The 12,724-nt window shown below is 28.8% G+C and overlaps 2 protein-coding genes across 5 annotated transcripts; one reads left to right on the top strand and one right to left on the bottom strand.

Moving 5' to 3' along the window:
* Positions 1-54: 54 nt before the first annotated feature.
* LOC118069669 (uncharacterized) lies at positions 55-4,897 on the bottom strand. Of its 2 annotated transcripts, none has more exons than XM_035087940.1 (10): positions 4,755-4,897; positions 4,420-4,615; positions 2,339-4,260; positions 1,748-2,026; positions 1,521-1,668; positions 1,275-1,448; positions 932-1,199; positions 715-867; positions 500-642; positions 55-385 (listed from the first exon to the last, which is right to left on the bottom strand). In XM_035087940.1, the coding sequence occupies exons 2-10, from the start codon at positions 4,578-4,580 to the stop codon at positions 154-156; spliced, it is 3,480 nt and encodes a 1,159-aa protein (XP_034943831.1). In that variant the 5' UTR covers positions 4,581-4,615; positions 4,755-4,897; the 3' UTR covers positions 55-153. The 2 variants fall into 2 exon arrangements, with proteins under 2 accessions (XP_034943831.1, XP_034943839.1); XM_035087948.1 differs by lacking the exon at positions 4,755-4,897 and adding an exon at positions 4,670-4,728.
* Positions 4,776-10,474, top strand: LOC118069690 (facilitated trehalose transporter Tret1-like). Of its 3 annotated transcripts, none has more exons than XM_035087990.1 (3): positions 4,776-4,905; positions 8,177-8,267; positions 8,503-10,474. In XM_035087990.1, the coding sequence occupies exons 1-3, from the start codon at positions 4,900-4,902 to the stop codon at positions 9,909-9,911; spliced, it is 1,506 nt and encodes a 501-aa protein (XP_034943881.1). In that variant the 5' UTR covers positions 4,776-4,899; the 3' UTR covers positions 9,912-10,474. The 3 variants fall into 3 exon arrangements, with proteins under 3 accessions (XP_034943881.1, XP_034943863.1, XP_034943872.1); XM_035087972.1 differs by lacking the exon at positions 4,776-4,905 and adding an exon at positions 5,860-6,469; XM_035087981.1 differs by lacking the exon at positions 4,776-4,905 and adding an exon at positions 7,378-7,882.
* The last annotated feature ends 2,250 nt before the right edge of the window (positions 10,475-12,724 follow it).

Here is a 12,724-nt window from a genome sequence, read left to right as displayed (position 1 = left end):
TACTTAATTTGCTGATATTGCATTGATAAAAATCATTTATCAGCTGTATATTTTACATCTAATGTGGACGTTGAGTGTAATAAAATTATTAACAGTAATTAATTCATACAATGTTATATAATATAATGAATATTTCTATAAAAATAATATTAACTAATTATTTGAGCACCTGCGCTGAAGATTTAATAATTTGTCACAGTTTGATATAAAATCAAAGGCACTGTTATAATCTAGAATAATATCTTTTAACTCCTGGAGATTTTGAATTGCAGTTCTGTGTATTTTAGTTGTCTTTTTTTTGTATCGCACTTCTTTTATCATTTTATCGAGAGTATAATGGAGCCAGAGAATATTTGTATACGGTTCGAATAATTGCCAATCATTTCTATAATTTTTTATGAGCAATAAATAATTGATTATTGTGACTATAGATGTTATGCATTCGGCATTTTTGATAGTCAAAATAATAATTCGTAATTAAATGATATTTATTACTTACCCTATTTTGGCTCTCATCAATCGGTATATTTCAAACTGATATTCCCCAGCTGCATTAAATAAAGCAGGATCCAATGCTAAATCATTAAATATACAGCATCCTTCATATGACATTCGGGATAATGTAAAATCAATGATTGCAACCTAAATGATATTTTGTTTAAATATTGTTACACTGAACTGAAAAATTTATACAATAAATTAAAGTCAACATACTTTAATACCATTACACGCAAGTGTTATTTCTTCATTGTCAAGCTTATACGAAACTTCTTTTTCTTTTGTTCGAGAAATTAAAATATTTCCCCAGTGCATGTCTCGATGTTCGAATTCTAAAGATCTCTCACCAACTGCGAGAGTTAAAGCAGTCTGAAATATTAAGAATGATACATACATTGATAGAAATTGGAATTTTTGAAATATTTGATATTACCTGTAAAAATGTAATGTATGCTTCATTAGCATTATTAAACAGAAAAGCTTCCATATCTTGTCCTCCATCGCCAAGCTCTAAGGCAATATAAAGTTGATTTTCTTCAAACATACTTGGACAATCGTTTTCTGAATTCTTTTCATCATCATAAACTTGCCATAAATCTAACAATTTTTGTGGATATTTTCCTTTTATACACCTAATGTTTTTTACTTCGACAAATCCATTTGTTCTATAAGTGTCATTAAACCTCAAATTATGTAACTCTCTGAAATAAATCAAAATAAAATGAATAATTACAAAAAATAATATTTCAACATATTCTTTAGTAATGGCAACTAACTTTGCAATTATAATTTCAGATAAAATTTCATGAAATTTTTTTTGAGTTTCTCCATTTACGAGTTCAGTTCCTTCAATAGGAATTATTTTTATCACAGATTTTTGTTTTTGATGATCATATAAAAAGACTTCACCATAGACTCCTTCTCCTATTTTACGGCAGTATTTCAAATACCTTAAATAAGAATTAATTAATCATTTTTGTTTGCAAAAACGATAAAATCATGAATATGTCATAAAAACTCACGATTCAGGATAACATTGATCAAAAGGAATGCTATCTTTTTGATTACATCGATCAAAAACAACAGTTTTGGCAGAAATTACTGGTTCTGGTGAAATTCTTTCAGGCACATTTGAACACCTCAAATTATATCCGAGAGTCTTTCTAGGTACTAAAATACAAGAATTACTTGTAAAAAAATCAATAAAAATGTTATCAAAAAATTTACAATATAAGAAAATATATTTTACCTCTTGAGATAGATTTTTTGGTTCGTTTTTTAATATCATCTGTTAAGATATCAGTTATACCATAAACTTCTAAAAATGATGTGTCATGGATAACTTTTTCTTTAGCTTGATTTTTTTTGATATTAGGAACGACACGAATTGTCATGCGACGAGTAAAGCGGTTGGCTGAGTCATTTGCACCATGGCTGGCTGATAGCGAAATCTTTGGCCCATATAATTGAGATGTTTCATGGAATGTTTTATTGATCTCAGTATTTGGTACACAACTAGAAAGTAAACCTGGAATAAAAATAAGTGAAGTTGATGAAAATATATATATACGTGTTTTTAAATAGTTTCTTAAATTACCCATTTAAATTGTTGAATTAAAAACATGAAAAGTTATTAATAATATACAAATAAACTCTCAAAAAAAAATTTACTTATCAAAATTAAAAATATTAAAAAAATGTAAACATTTATTCATAAACATAGTTTTAAAATAACTTGAACAAAGTGAGCCAACTTCATTGAATTCTCTCATAGTATTTGTTTTTCATTAATATAACAATAATAATTGAGGAAAAAAAACTTCCTGAGAATTTAACTCACCTTGAGATTGCATACTAAGTACATTTCTAACACTTTGTCTCCATTTTTTTCCTTTTCTTAACGATAAAAATTCAATATCATCTGTGTTATGAATATTATTTAAAATGGAAAGAGATCTTGCCCATGACTTTCCTGGTTTAAGGAAGAGAATTTTATTCTCATCTAATCTCGCACTTATATTTTGAGATACATTTGAGTTTTTAGATTTATCAAAACTTTCAGTAATTACGTTTAAAGGTTGTTTCCAGTGCCTGTGGGTTATTCTACTTTCAGGAATTTTTACTGAATCATCTAGACGTGTTAGAAGAACAACTAATTCTCCAGGATTTTTACAGTCTTCTTTTTGTATATTAAGATTATTATCTATATCACTATTGTTTACATTAATTACGTTACTATTTGATGAGTCTTGATTTTTCTCTATATTGGTGGAGTCATTTCTAGTACTCTCTTTATCAGATGATGTACTGGACAGAACTAAATGAAGCGAATCGTCATCATTTTCTGAAACATCCATAGTCACTGGATCATTACTAGATTCATTTTTTGTAGAACTAATTGAGCTTTGTAATTCTGTCAAATTCTGATTTTTTTCCATTTCAATTTCAGATTCCATAGAAATTTTTCTGTAGTTATTTTTAGACTTATCTGTATTTGGGTCTTCTTCAGAATCTGCTGAGATCTCTTCAAGACATTGTGTTGATTTAAATTCAGAATTTACTTCAGAACTGCCATTAAAGTCATCACTGCTGATTACTGATGTTTCATTATGTTTTGATGTCTCAACATCTGCATCATTACTAAGTGATAAACTATTTGAAACATTGGAACCATGAGAATTTTCTTTTTTATCAGTTACATTAACAGAAGCATAAGTATCCGGAATAATCTCTTCAGAATCATCAAATACTATTTTCGGAGTTTTTTCATACATAGAGAGAGAATGTGAAAAAGTATTTTGTGTTGAATCGTCAATATTAATTGTTTTCATGCTTGTTGAAGGTTCATTATTTTCCTTAGATCTTACAGTAATTTTCTCTTTTATTTTTGATAGCCTAGGTACTTTTCTTTTCTGTGAAATATTTTTTTCCGGACTATTTTCATCGGAGAAAATTATCTCGCTCGTTTTGTCAAATAAAACCGCAGCTGGATGATCATTACCAACTGATATATTGACGTTATTTTTAATTGGTGATAATGTTGGTATTGATCTCCTTGACATAATTCGTCGTTCAAATGGTGTACTACTGAAAACGTTTGAATTGACATTTAACAAGTTTGTGGATTGACCTTCTACTGGTTTTGGTTGCTGTAGTGCATCTTTATATTGCAGATCATTTTGTTCCGTTTCCGAATCAAACCGAGATAATATTACTCGGCATTTCTTAGAATCTAAGATTTCTTTTTCATCATGGCTAATTTTAATGCTGTTGTCATTGTCACTACTATTAGTGCTAAAAGCACGTGACAGTGGAGTATTATTAATATATTTGTCATGTAAATTCATTCGTGTCAAGATGACACAACAGTCTTTTAAATCTTTCGTTACAACTGATGTACCACAATTGTCCAGTTTATCAGGTAACTTGTCAACTAGAATTTCAGAAACTGTTGGCTTATTTTCTTCACGTCGAGTTTTCCGCAAAGGTGGAAATTCAATACCTTCATTAGCTCCTTCATCGTTATTGTGATCCCTTTTAGTAGATTCTTTTTTCTTTAATGTCTTCGTATTTTTAGGCAGTTTCTTTTTATTATTATTTTTTCGTAATACTGTTTTCGGCTGTTTAATGCGATTACCCTTGGCTTGAAAAAATCTGGGATTTTCTATTGGAATCAATTCCAAAGGTTCATTGTCAGAAAAATCAGAGGAACTACTGGTATATTCTGTATTGTCAAGTGGTTGAACAGGTAATGGTGGTAATCTAGCGACAAAAAAAATATTTATTTACTTAATGTTTCTCGTAGTGATAAATAATTTTATCTACGTATTATGTAAAAAAAACTTCACTACTAGAAAACTGCATTTAAATATAGATAAGACTCTTTTTATCATTTAAATAATTGTTCAGGTGTTTACTTACTTGGCAGTCTTTAGAATTCTGTCAAAAGTAGATTCTAATGAGTTACGATTATCACTTGGATTACGATTAAAAGTCAATTCCACATCATTAAATGCAACATTCGCGATTGAAGATGTTGGTTTCGGATTTCTTTCATATGTTCGAAGTGGTTTCCGAAACATTGCAATACATTAGCAGTTCAATTATTAATCAGAAACTGTAAAAGTAAAAGGTACTTTTAAATTATCATAATAATCAAGTGAAAACTTACTAGTGAATGTCTCAGTGTTGATTATTGTGTTGAATTTAAAACGATAAGTTGCATTTAAATATAAAATTATGATAAATTTTATTACCTTCGAGAATACAAGTTATGTTTGTCAATGAGATTTGGCGGTCGATTAGTGTAAACAATATTAAACACAAACTAAGGTTGACATCTGATTGGTTAACAACTAAATATCCAAAATTCCAGCCAACAGTGATTGTTATCTCAAACAAATGAAAGTAATATTTATTTTTACGGTATAGTAACTTATTTAATAAAGTTATCTGTTAAATGTTGATTTAAAATTCAACCATTTCATTTAACTAATCGTTTATTTTAAAGAAAATAGCATTCAAATGCCATAAATAATATTTTTTTCTCCACATTGGCGGCCATTTTGTTTGCGATTTTGTCAGTGGCGCTCCGAACGGAAATTTACGAACTAATAATCAGTCGATAGCATTACCGACTGCTTTATCAACATCCGCGCTAAAATTAAAATTTGAAAAATGTTTTATTTTTTAATTAATTGAACAAACCGTTCACATAAATAATTAATCAATTTTTCAGTTATTAATTGATGACTTTAATATTTGTTACATAAACTTGTCTTCAAACTAATTACAATAGCTTATCGTCGACTAAAAGCTTAACGTCAATAATGAATAAAAAGCTGATTAAAATAATTCGATGAAACATATGTAGATTAAATTACTTTCAATTTAGAAAAGAGACATTTATTAATATACGGATAAAAAATAATTATTACACCGCAAGTAAAGCATTTCCGAAACTATCAAAATTAATTTATTAATTAAAATAATTATAGAGCTCATTAAAATTATTATCAAATAAAAGTGTACTGCAATAAATTTTACATTTTTATAGAAATAGATTTCTGGAGTTAATATATTGATCGTTACTGCAATCTTATTGGTGCTATAAAGAAGAAGAAATTTTATTACTCAATGAATAATAAATTTATTGTTTAATTCCTCACCAAGTTCCGACTTATTCCACTTAATATCACTTAAGAGATATTTCATTTTTTTTGTCAGGTCTGCAATTCGCATATTTGCGATAAGAGGAACTACGATTTCATTTACACTACGTATACAATTTCATATTTAATGTTGATCAAATAATAAGAAACATTTATCATCATCAAGTACATTGAAATAATCATAATTCAGTATTTTCCAGTGCTTATTTGTTTCTTGAAATAAATAATAAAAAAATTACATAAATTAACTTTAATTGAAGCGAATAACAATAATAAAATAAATAACAAAACCGTGTGATTTTTTTTTTAAATTACATTTACACATTTATCAACGTCTGAAATAACACCGAAGACAGTTTGTCAGCTTGTCAGTCTTGCTTTGGGATTTCTTGCACGTTTATCCTGCGGCAGTTTTCTACTTCGTTAAATTCTTTTTTCTTTTATTTTCCAAACGTTTGTCTGTTAGCAATTAATGTAACAGGGATTACCTATTGCACTAAAATAACCCACAAGTGTTTAAATCTTTATTAATTACCTTCAACATACGATTAAGATTAATTTCACGGAAGTAAAGTGGCTTTTAATTGCATTGGCGGGGGGGATCAAAGCTGATTGATAACTCTCGATAAAATGGAATGGACAGTGCAGTTTGCAAACTAGATTCATTTGTTTATATACAACATAAATAATTGACAAGGCGTTTTCATGACCTTTTATTTCACACGAAATTTGGCAAAAAGCCACATGTGTTTGTTGAGTGAATCATCATGACCACAATTGAACTACAGAACTTTCCCCAGGTGTGTTAATTAATTTTATTGTCATTCAACATTTCATTTCATTTAGAATAAATTTTATTTTTTTTTTGTTTATTCATTAGATGAAAGATAACTCGATAAATTTTATTTCAATAATTATTCTTTATTACAAAAACTTGACAATTAATTAAACCCTGTTTTTTTCTGAATTTATATTTTTATGAATAATTTTACGTTGGACTAGAGTTCATGGTATATAGCTTTGAGCTTTCACCTGAAAATTATTGAATCAATTACAGAAAATAATTGAAATTGATGCCACTATAATATCACAACTAAAAAAAAAAGAATGATAATAAAAAAAAATATCACAGTTTTAATATTTAAAATGGAATATAATAACAAATTCATATCAATTTAATTGAAAATAAAATTACAAATTACTGTTATTATATTGACATTTTTATCAATACAATCTAACTATCACGGTTGGTACATGTTCATTAATATGAACTTAGTTAATAAAATTGTATGAGACGAGCTGATAGCAAGGGGGGAGTAAGTATGTTTTAGACGATTGAAGTTAATGTTAATTGTTGTGTCATAATCATAAACATTCTTTTACTCTGGCCAATTACAGAGTGTAGATAAACGTGTGAGAAAACGAATAATCGTCAAAAGTATGAAAACAAAAATGAACTTTAGAGTGTTTAAGTATTATCCAATTATTGTAAAATTCGTTATTTATTTAACTCTACATACAATTTTATAGGTTTACAGATAATATACAGATTATAGCATTCTCATGATTACAGTTAATTGATAAGTCACATTTTTTCTCTTCTTTATACTCTCAATAATTATTGGTAATTTTTTTTTTATTATTCTTCATTTAATTGGATAATATTGTAATATAATATATAAATAAATTATTTCTCAATTTTCAAAATTAATCATTAGAAGATAGAATTTCCCTGTATTACTAGACGTGAGTTTAATTGTATATCCGTGAGAAACCACAAGCTATTTTTATATTGTCAATTATTTATTTTATTTTTCGAAACTTATTTTTATCGTAAATCAATATGACGGTTGTTAAAGGCGTACACGATATGCTTTAAAAAACTTACTAGTGATTCTTGGCTATAAAGGAGTTTTGCTGAGTAAGAGAGAAAGCGTGATTATAAATACATCTTTGATACACAAGAGTAGTACGAAGAGACTGCGCGCGCATGTTCGTCTAACGCGTTAGTAGTAACTATCTAAAGTGCAGAAAATTAATTGATATTTTACGCTTATTATTAGCTATAATAATAAAACAATTGATAAATATATTTTTTCATACTTTTGTATGTGCTCTGATCAATTGAGTTTCAAAATCATTCTGATGATTGCGCGCGCGCTAGATCTCGATCGATTTAATTTACTATTATGACTACTACAACTGATGCTTTGGTAAGAACTTTATCATTTATGATTTAAAAGTTGTGTCATTCATTGATTTTATTGCTACTAATCAATTGTTAACTCATCATGTAAACTTCAGTAAAACGTTAGGTTATGTCAACGCATGTTTACATGACGCTACTACGCATGCTTTCTCCATCAACCAATCCAATGTCCATCATAATTTTATCTAGATTTTTAATTTCCCTAAGCTCTTGCATCATTCAGAAATTTAGGTTTATTTTATCTGTTAGTCTTGGTATTTCTTCATACTCATTCATTGCCTGGTTTTTTATATTCTAGATCAATAACCCGGAGCAGAGATCAAAGGTTTCTTCAACTACATCAGTGAACGTTTGGTCGCAATGGAAACAGTGGTTAGCTGCTATCACTGGTATGATTTGATAAAATTTTTATATGTTATGTTAAAGACATATGCTTATTAATCAGTTATATAAATTTGATAAGATAACATGAATAGTTCTTTTGATATGATAAAGAAAACTTTGAAACTCTGAAAAAGTCCAGTTAAATGAATATTAATCAAAAAGGTTCTCTAGTAGAGAAAAGAAAAAAGAAATAAACTCGAAAGAAAAACAGAAAAAGTAGAGATAATTATTTTTTTACAGCAACTTTGTCAATGGTCGCAGTTGGCACAGTTTACGGATGGACAACAACAAGTCTGGAACGTCTTAAAAATGGCACAGATGTTCCTGTGACCATCACCGACGACCAGGCTTCATGGCTTGTGTCTCTAACAGTAATTGCTTCAATGTGTGGTTCATTTTTGGGCGCATGCCTGGCTGATCTATATGGTAGAAAGTTTTGTTTACTGTGCTCTAGTGGGTTTTTCACAACCGGATGGCTTGCAGTGATATTTGCAAAAAATGTAAGTGCTCTTTATACTGCAAGAACTATTCTTGGAATTAGTGTTGGAATGTCTTATACCACAAATCCAATGTACGTATCAGAAGTTGCAGACACGAATATCCGTGGAGCTTTAGGAACTTTGATAGCTGTCAATGTTTTCACTGGCTCTCTAATAACTTGCAGCATTGGCCCGTATGTTTCCTATGTAACTTTAGGAATCGCTTTGTTAATAATCCCCATAGTATTTGTTGTATCATTCGTGTGGTTTCCTGAAAGTCCACATTTCTTAGCAATGAAAGGCAAAAAAAATGCTGCAGTTGAAGCAATTATTTTTTTTAAAAACGTCAACATGGAAAGAGCACATGAAGAATTGACAATAATATTAAGTAATATCAATGAATACCGATCTCATGAACAAAGTTGGATACTTAAAATTAAAAGACTATTATCATATAATAATTCCGTAGCATTTTTAATTGTTTTTATGATGATTGTTATCCAACAATTAAGTGGTAATTTTACAACTATGCAATTTTTAACGGGCCTTTTTATTCGTGCAAATGTTGGAATAGATGCAGATACTGCGACAATCATTGTTTTTGCTGTTGGTTTAGTCTCGGGCACAGTCGCAACAATGACAGTTGAGAAAGCAGGAAGACGTAGACTTTTAATGTTATCGAGTTTCCTCTGTGCAGGAACTCTCTTGATACTAGCGATTTATCTCTACCTGCCGCAAAGGAACATTGACGTGAGTGCCGTCAACCTTTTACCCTTAATTGTAATCGTCTTATTCCAAATAGCCTATCAAATAGGACTTGGTACACTTCCAAATGCAATGATTGGAGAACTTTTTCCAACTAATGCTAAAAGTATTGCTGCTGCAGGCATCACTATTTCAGATGGAATACTTGGGTTTATAGTATCAACTTTTTATACCAAAATTGAAAAATCATTGGGAACTTATTTTCTTTATTTTTTCTTCTCAGGATCATGTTTTATTGGTTTCATTTTTATTTTATTTTGCGTACCAGAAACAAAAAATAAATCTTTAACGGAAATTCAAGATGAACTTTCTAAGAGCCGTTTTCGGTACAGTAAAAGTTGGAGAAGTTCAAAACAAGAAGTCGAAACAGATATTCCAACTAATTGTACTTCACTAAATGGATAATATTGACTTCTGAATATACCTAGCAATGTGCTCTTAAGAGAAATTATTAATTTGCTGGATGCATTGAATTATCTTGATAATAGAATATATAAAATATGAAATTAATCCGTCAGAGCTTTGAATAATTATCATTTAATCCTTTGAAGACTTTAAAACTTAGGAAAATCTACTTTTGAGTTACCATCAATTTATGTACTCATTATTACTGGAAATAGTTTCTAGTAAGATTAAAATATATTTAACGATGGAACGATATATTTTTTATTTCATTAAGTTACATTTTGAATCTCCTCGCAACTCTTTGGCCTCTTTTTAATTCAAAAAGAATTTTAGTAAACATCAAAGTAAATAAATATCATCTCAATTTACTTCGTAAAGACAAGTACTTAAAAATAAGGATAAAATGTTCAATGGTTACACCAAAACACGATTTTCCTCTTAACTAGGTACAAGTCAATTAACGTTTTCAAAGGATTAATAATAATAAAATTATTACTGAATTTACAACTATTTGCTTTTATTTAAATTAATTACAAAAAACTCGAGTTTTTAACTTTAACAAATATAATTACTTAAATATGAAAAAAGTTTAGAATTAAATTATATTTAAATTAATTGATTGATTGAAAATTTTTGTTATCGACTATTGACATCAATGTATTCGTTTCTAATTAATTACTTAATCTTTTATGAACGTAATTATTCTCCATTATCACTTAAATGGAATAATATTACTTCAAGTCTACTTCAGAATCTATGGTAAATGGATAAATGTAAATATTTTTTACTTACACTCCATGTAATATGTACATAAATTTTTAAATTTTTATTGTATTATAAACTTTGTGAATAATTGTATAGTCTTCCTATAATGTTAATGCGAGAATCTATCGTTACCATAATAATTTTTTTATCAATAAAAAAATGGACTAATAATTTAAATAGATTGAACTAAAAATCTACTTTAATCCCATTTGGCACAAGTTATATATCCTTGATCTATTTTATGTGATAGATAAATTCTCTTTGACTCAATGAAATTAACAGGATTCTCAACTTGTGAACACCCTTAACACTTGACCAGTTTTCGCCTGCTGAGTGTGAATAAATGTGCTGAAAATGGAAAGTGTCTTTAGGTGTTATCGTTGAACACTATAAATTAATAGCGAAACAATAGCTGAGTATTATCAGTGTCATGGTTTACTAAGATGATTATATAAAAGAAAAAAAAAAAAAAATCAATATTGTTAGAAAAAATTAAATTATTTTTTGTAAAATGATAACAAAAAAGTTGATTGGAGATAATTTATATCGAAATAAGGTACTTGGAGTTTTTAAATGAAAATCTCTGTTCAAGATCACAATGAAATGTTCAGTCTAGTGCTATACTGACGATGGTATCAGCTGGAACAGTTTATGGATAGACGATAACAAGTTAGATTGGCTTCAGGATAGCACAGATGTTCCAGTGACAATTAGTAGCGATGAAAGTTCATGGATCGTGGTCTTATCATTAATTGGTTCGACATGTGCTTCTTGAACATTTTCTGTATTCGAATTATTTGTAGATATTTTTATAAAAATATATTTTTCATGATAACAACCCGGGTTATCGGTGGAGATACTTATATTTAAGGAGCTTTAAGAGCCTGGATGGCCATCAACATTTTTATCGGTCATCTGATAAGTCGTAATGGGGATTTTATGTCTTTTATATCATTTTAGTAACCACATGGTGAATAATTTTTTGTTGTTTATTTGTGGAGATTCTAAAGATGGAATATAAATTGTGAAGTTTGTCTTACCTGTTGCCACTGGACTAGAGGATTGGTAAAACAACTTCTTCACACTTTCAAGTGCTAGACTAAGTTTTGCAACCAGATAGGTTGCACGTGTGCTCTACATTAACCAATTCAGTTGGCCATTATTGCTTTTGATATATGCTAATTGCAGGATTCATATATTCAATAGTTTTAGAAAATTTTTGCATAAAGTTTTTATTGTTAATTCAATCAGGTCTAAATAAACGTTAATGAATAAGAATCATATTCTATGCTGTATTGTTTAAATTGTAGAAAAAAGTAGAAGTAAAATAGTCATGATTGAAGTAGGAAATAATCAAGTAGATTTAAGAATTTAAAATTCTGATCGTAATTTAATTAGGTAAATTTTGCAGAATAAACCATTATCACTTTTTACATTTTTTCTTTTTTCAATAATTCTTTCATCAAACAGTCTTTCTCTGTCGATAATTTAATATTTTTTGTATGACTAAATTCACTTAATACTACTTAAAATCATTTTTTTAATGAAAAAAAATTTTTTCTTTAGACTATAAAAAGCACTGAAATTAAAAACAGCATTTAATATTCAACTCAATTTTTATCGAATGTAAAACAATTTTCAACGAATGACTGGCTTGTAGTCAAGTACAAAATGAATAGCTCAAAGTGTTTGCCACAGGCGTTCAGGGATTTTAGTTTGATATCGACTTTCGATTGTAAGCGACAAAACTTTTGTTGAGTAGAGAGTGCATTGGAAAGGTAGAGTAGAGTAAGAAGAGTTGCAAGTGATGGGTGCGAGCAGAGCAGGTAAAAAAATTTGATCGAAAGATGGGTGGAAAAAAAGAAAGGAAAATGAATGAAAAAGGTAGGAGCAGTCAGAGTAAACGGATGGAAAAGTGAGTGTTCGTTAAACAAATGAAAAAAAAAGGAAGACTCAGGAAAATCAGCTTCGTTCGTTACTGAAGAGCATCCGATATATAGAAGAAAGCAGAGCGGATGAAGGGCGAGTTCAAGGATGAATAAAAGACT

This window comes from Chelonus insularis, unplaced genomic scaffold, assembly GCF_013357705.1.
Source record: "Chelonus insularis isolate UGA/USDA-ARS -01 unplaced genomic scaffold, ASM1335770v1 contig_128_pilon, whole genome shotgun sequence".
Lineage (NCBI taxonomy): Eukaryota > Metazoa > Arthropoda > Insecta > Hymenoptera > Braconidae > Chelonus > Chelonus insularis.
Note: the sequence above shows the minus strand (reverse complement) of the source record. Positions and strands in the feature narration are given on the sequence as shown.

What these genes read in the sequence shown, in the direction of transcription:
- LOC118069669 (XM_035087940.1), bottom strand. Translation starts at nt 4,580, where the DNA reads ATGTTTCGGAAACCACTTCGAACATATGAAAGAAATCCGAAACCAACA. An exon ending in ACTTAGTATGCAATCTCAAG is followed by an intron (nt 2,027 to 2,338) that starts GTGAGTTAAATT and finishes TTTTTATTCCAG; the next exon opens with GTTTACTTTCTAGTTGTGTA. An exon ending in TTGATGAGAGCCAAAATAGG is followed by an intron (nt 386 to 499) that starts GTAAGTAATAAA and finishes AAAAAATTATAG; the next exon opens with AAATGATTGGCAATTATTCG.
- LOC118069690 (XM_035087972.1), top strand. Translation starts at nt 6,437, where the DNA reads ATGACCACAATTGAACTACAGAACTTTCCCCAG. An exon ending in AACTACAGAACTTTCCCCAG is followed by an intron (nt 6,470 to 8,176) that starts GTGTGTTAATTA and finishes TTTATATTCTAG; the next exon opens with ATCAATAACCCGGAGCAGAG. An exon ending in GTGGTTAGCTGCTATCACTG is followed by an intron (nt 8,268 to 8,502) that starts GTATGATTTGAT and finishes ATTTTTTTACAG; the next exon opens with CAACTTTGTCAATGGTCGCA.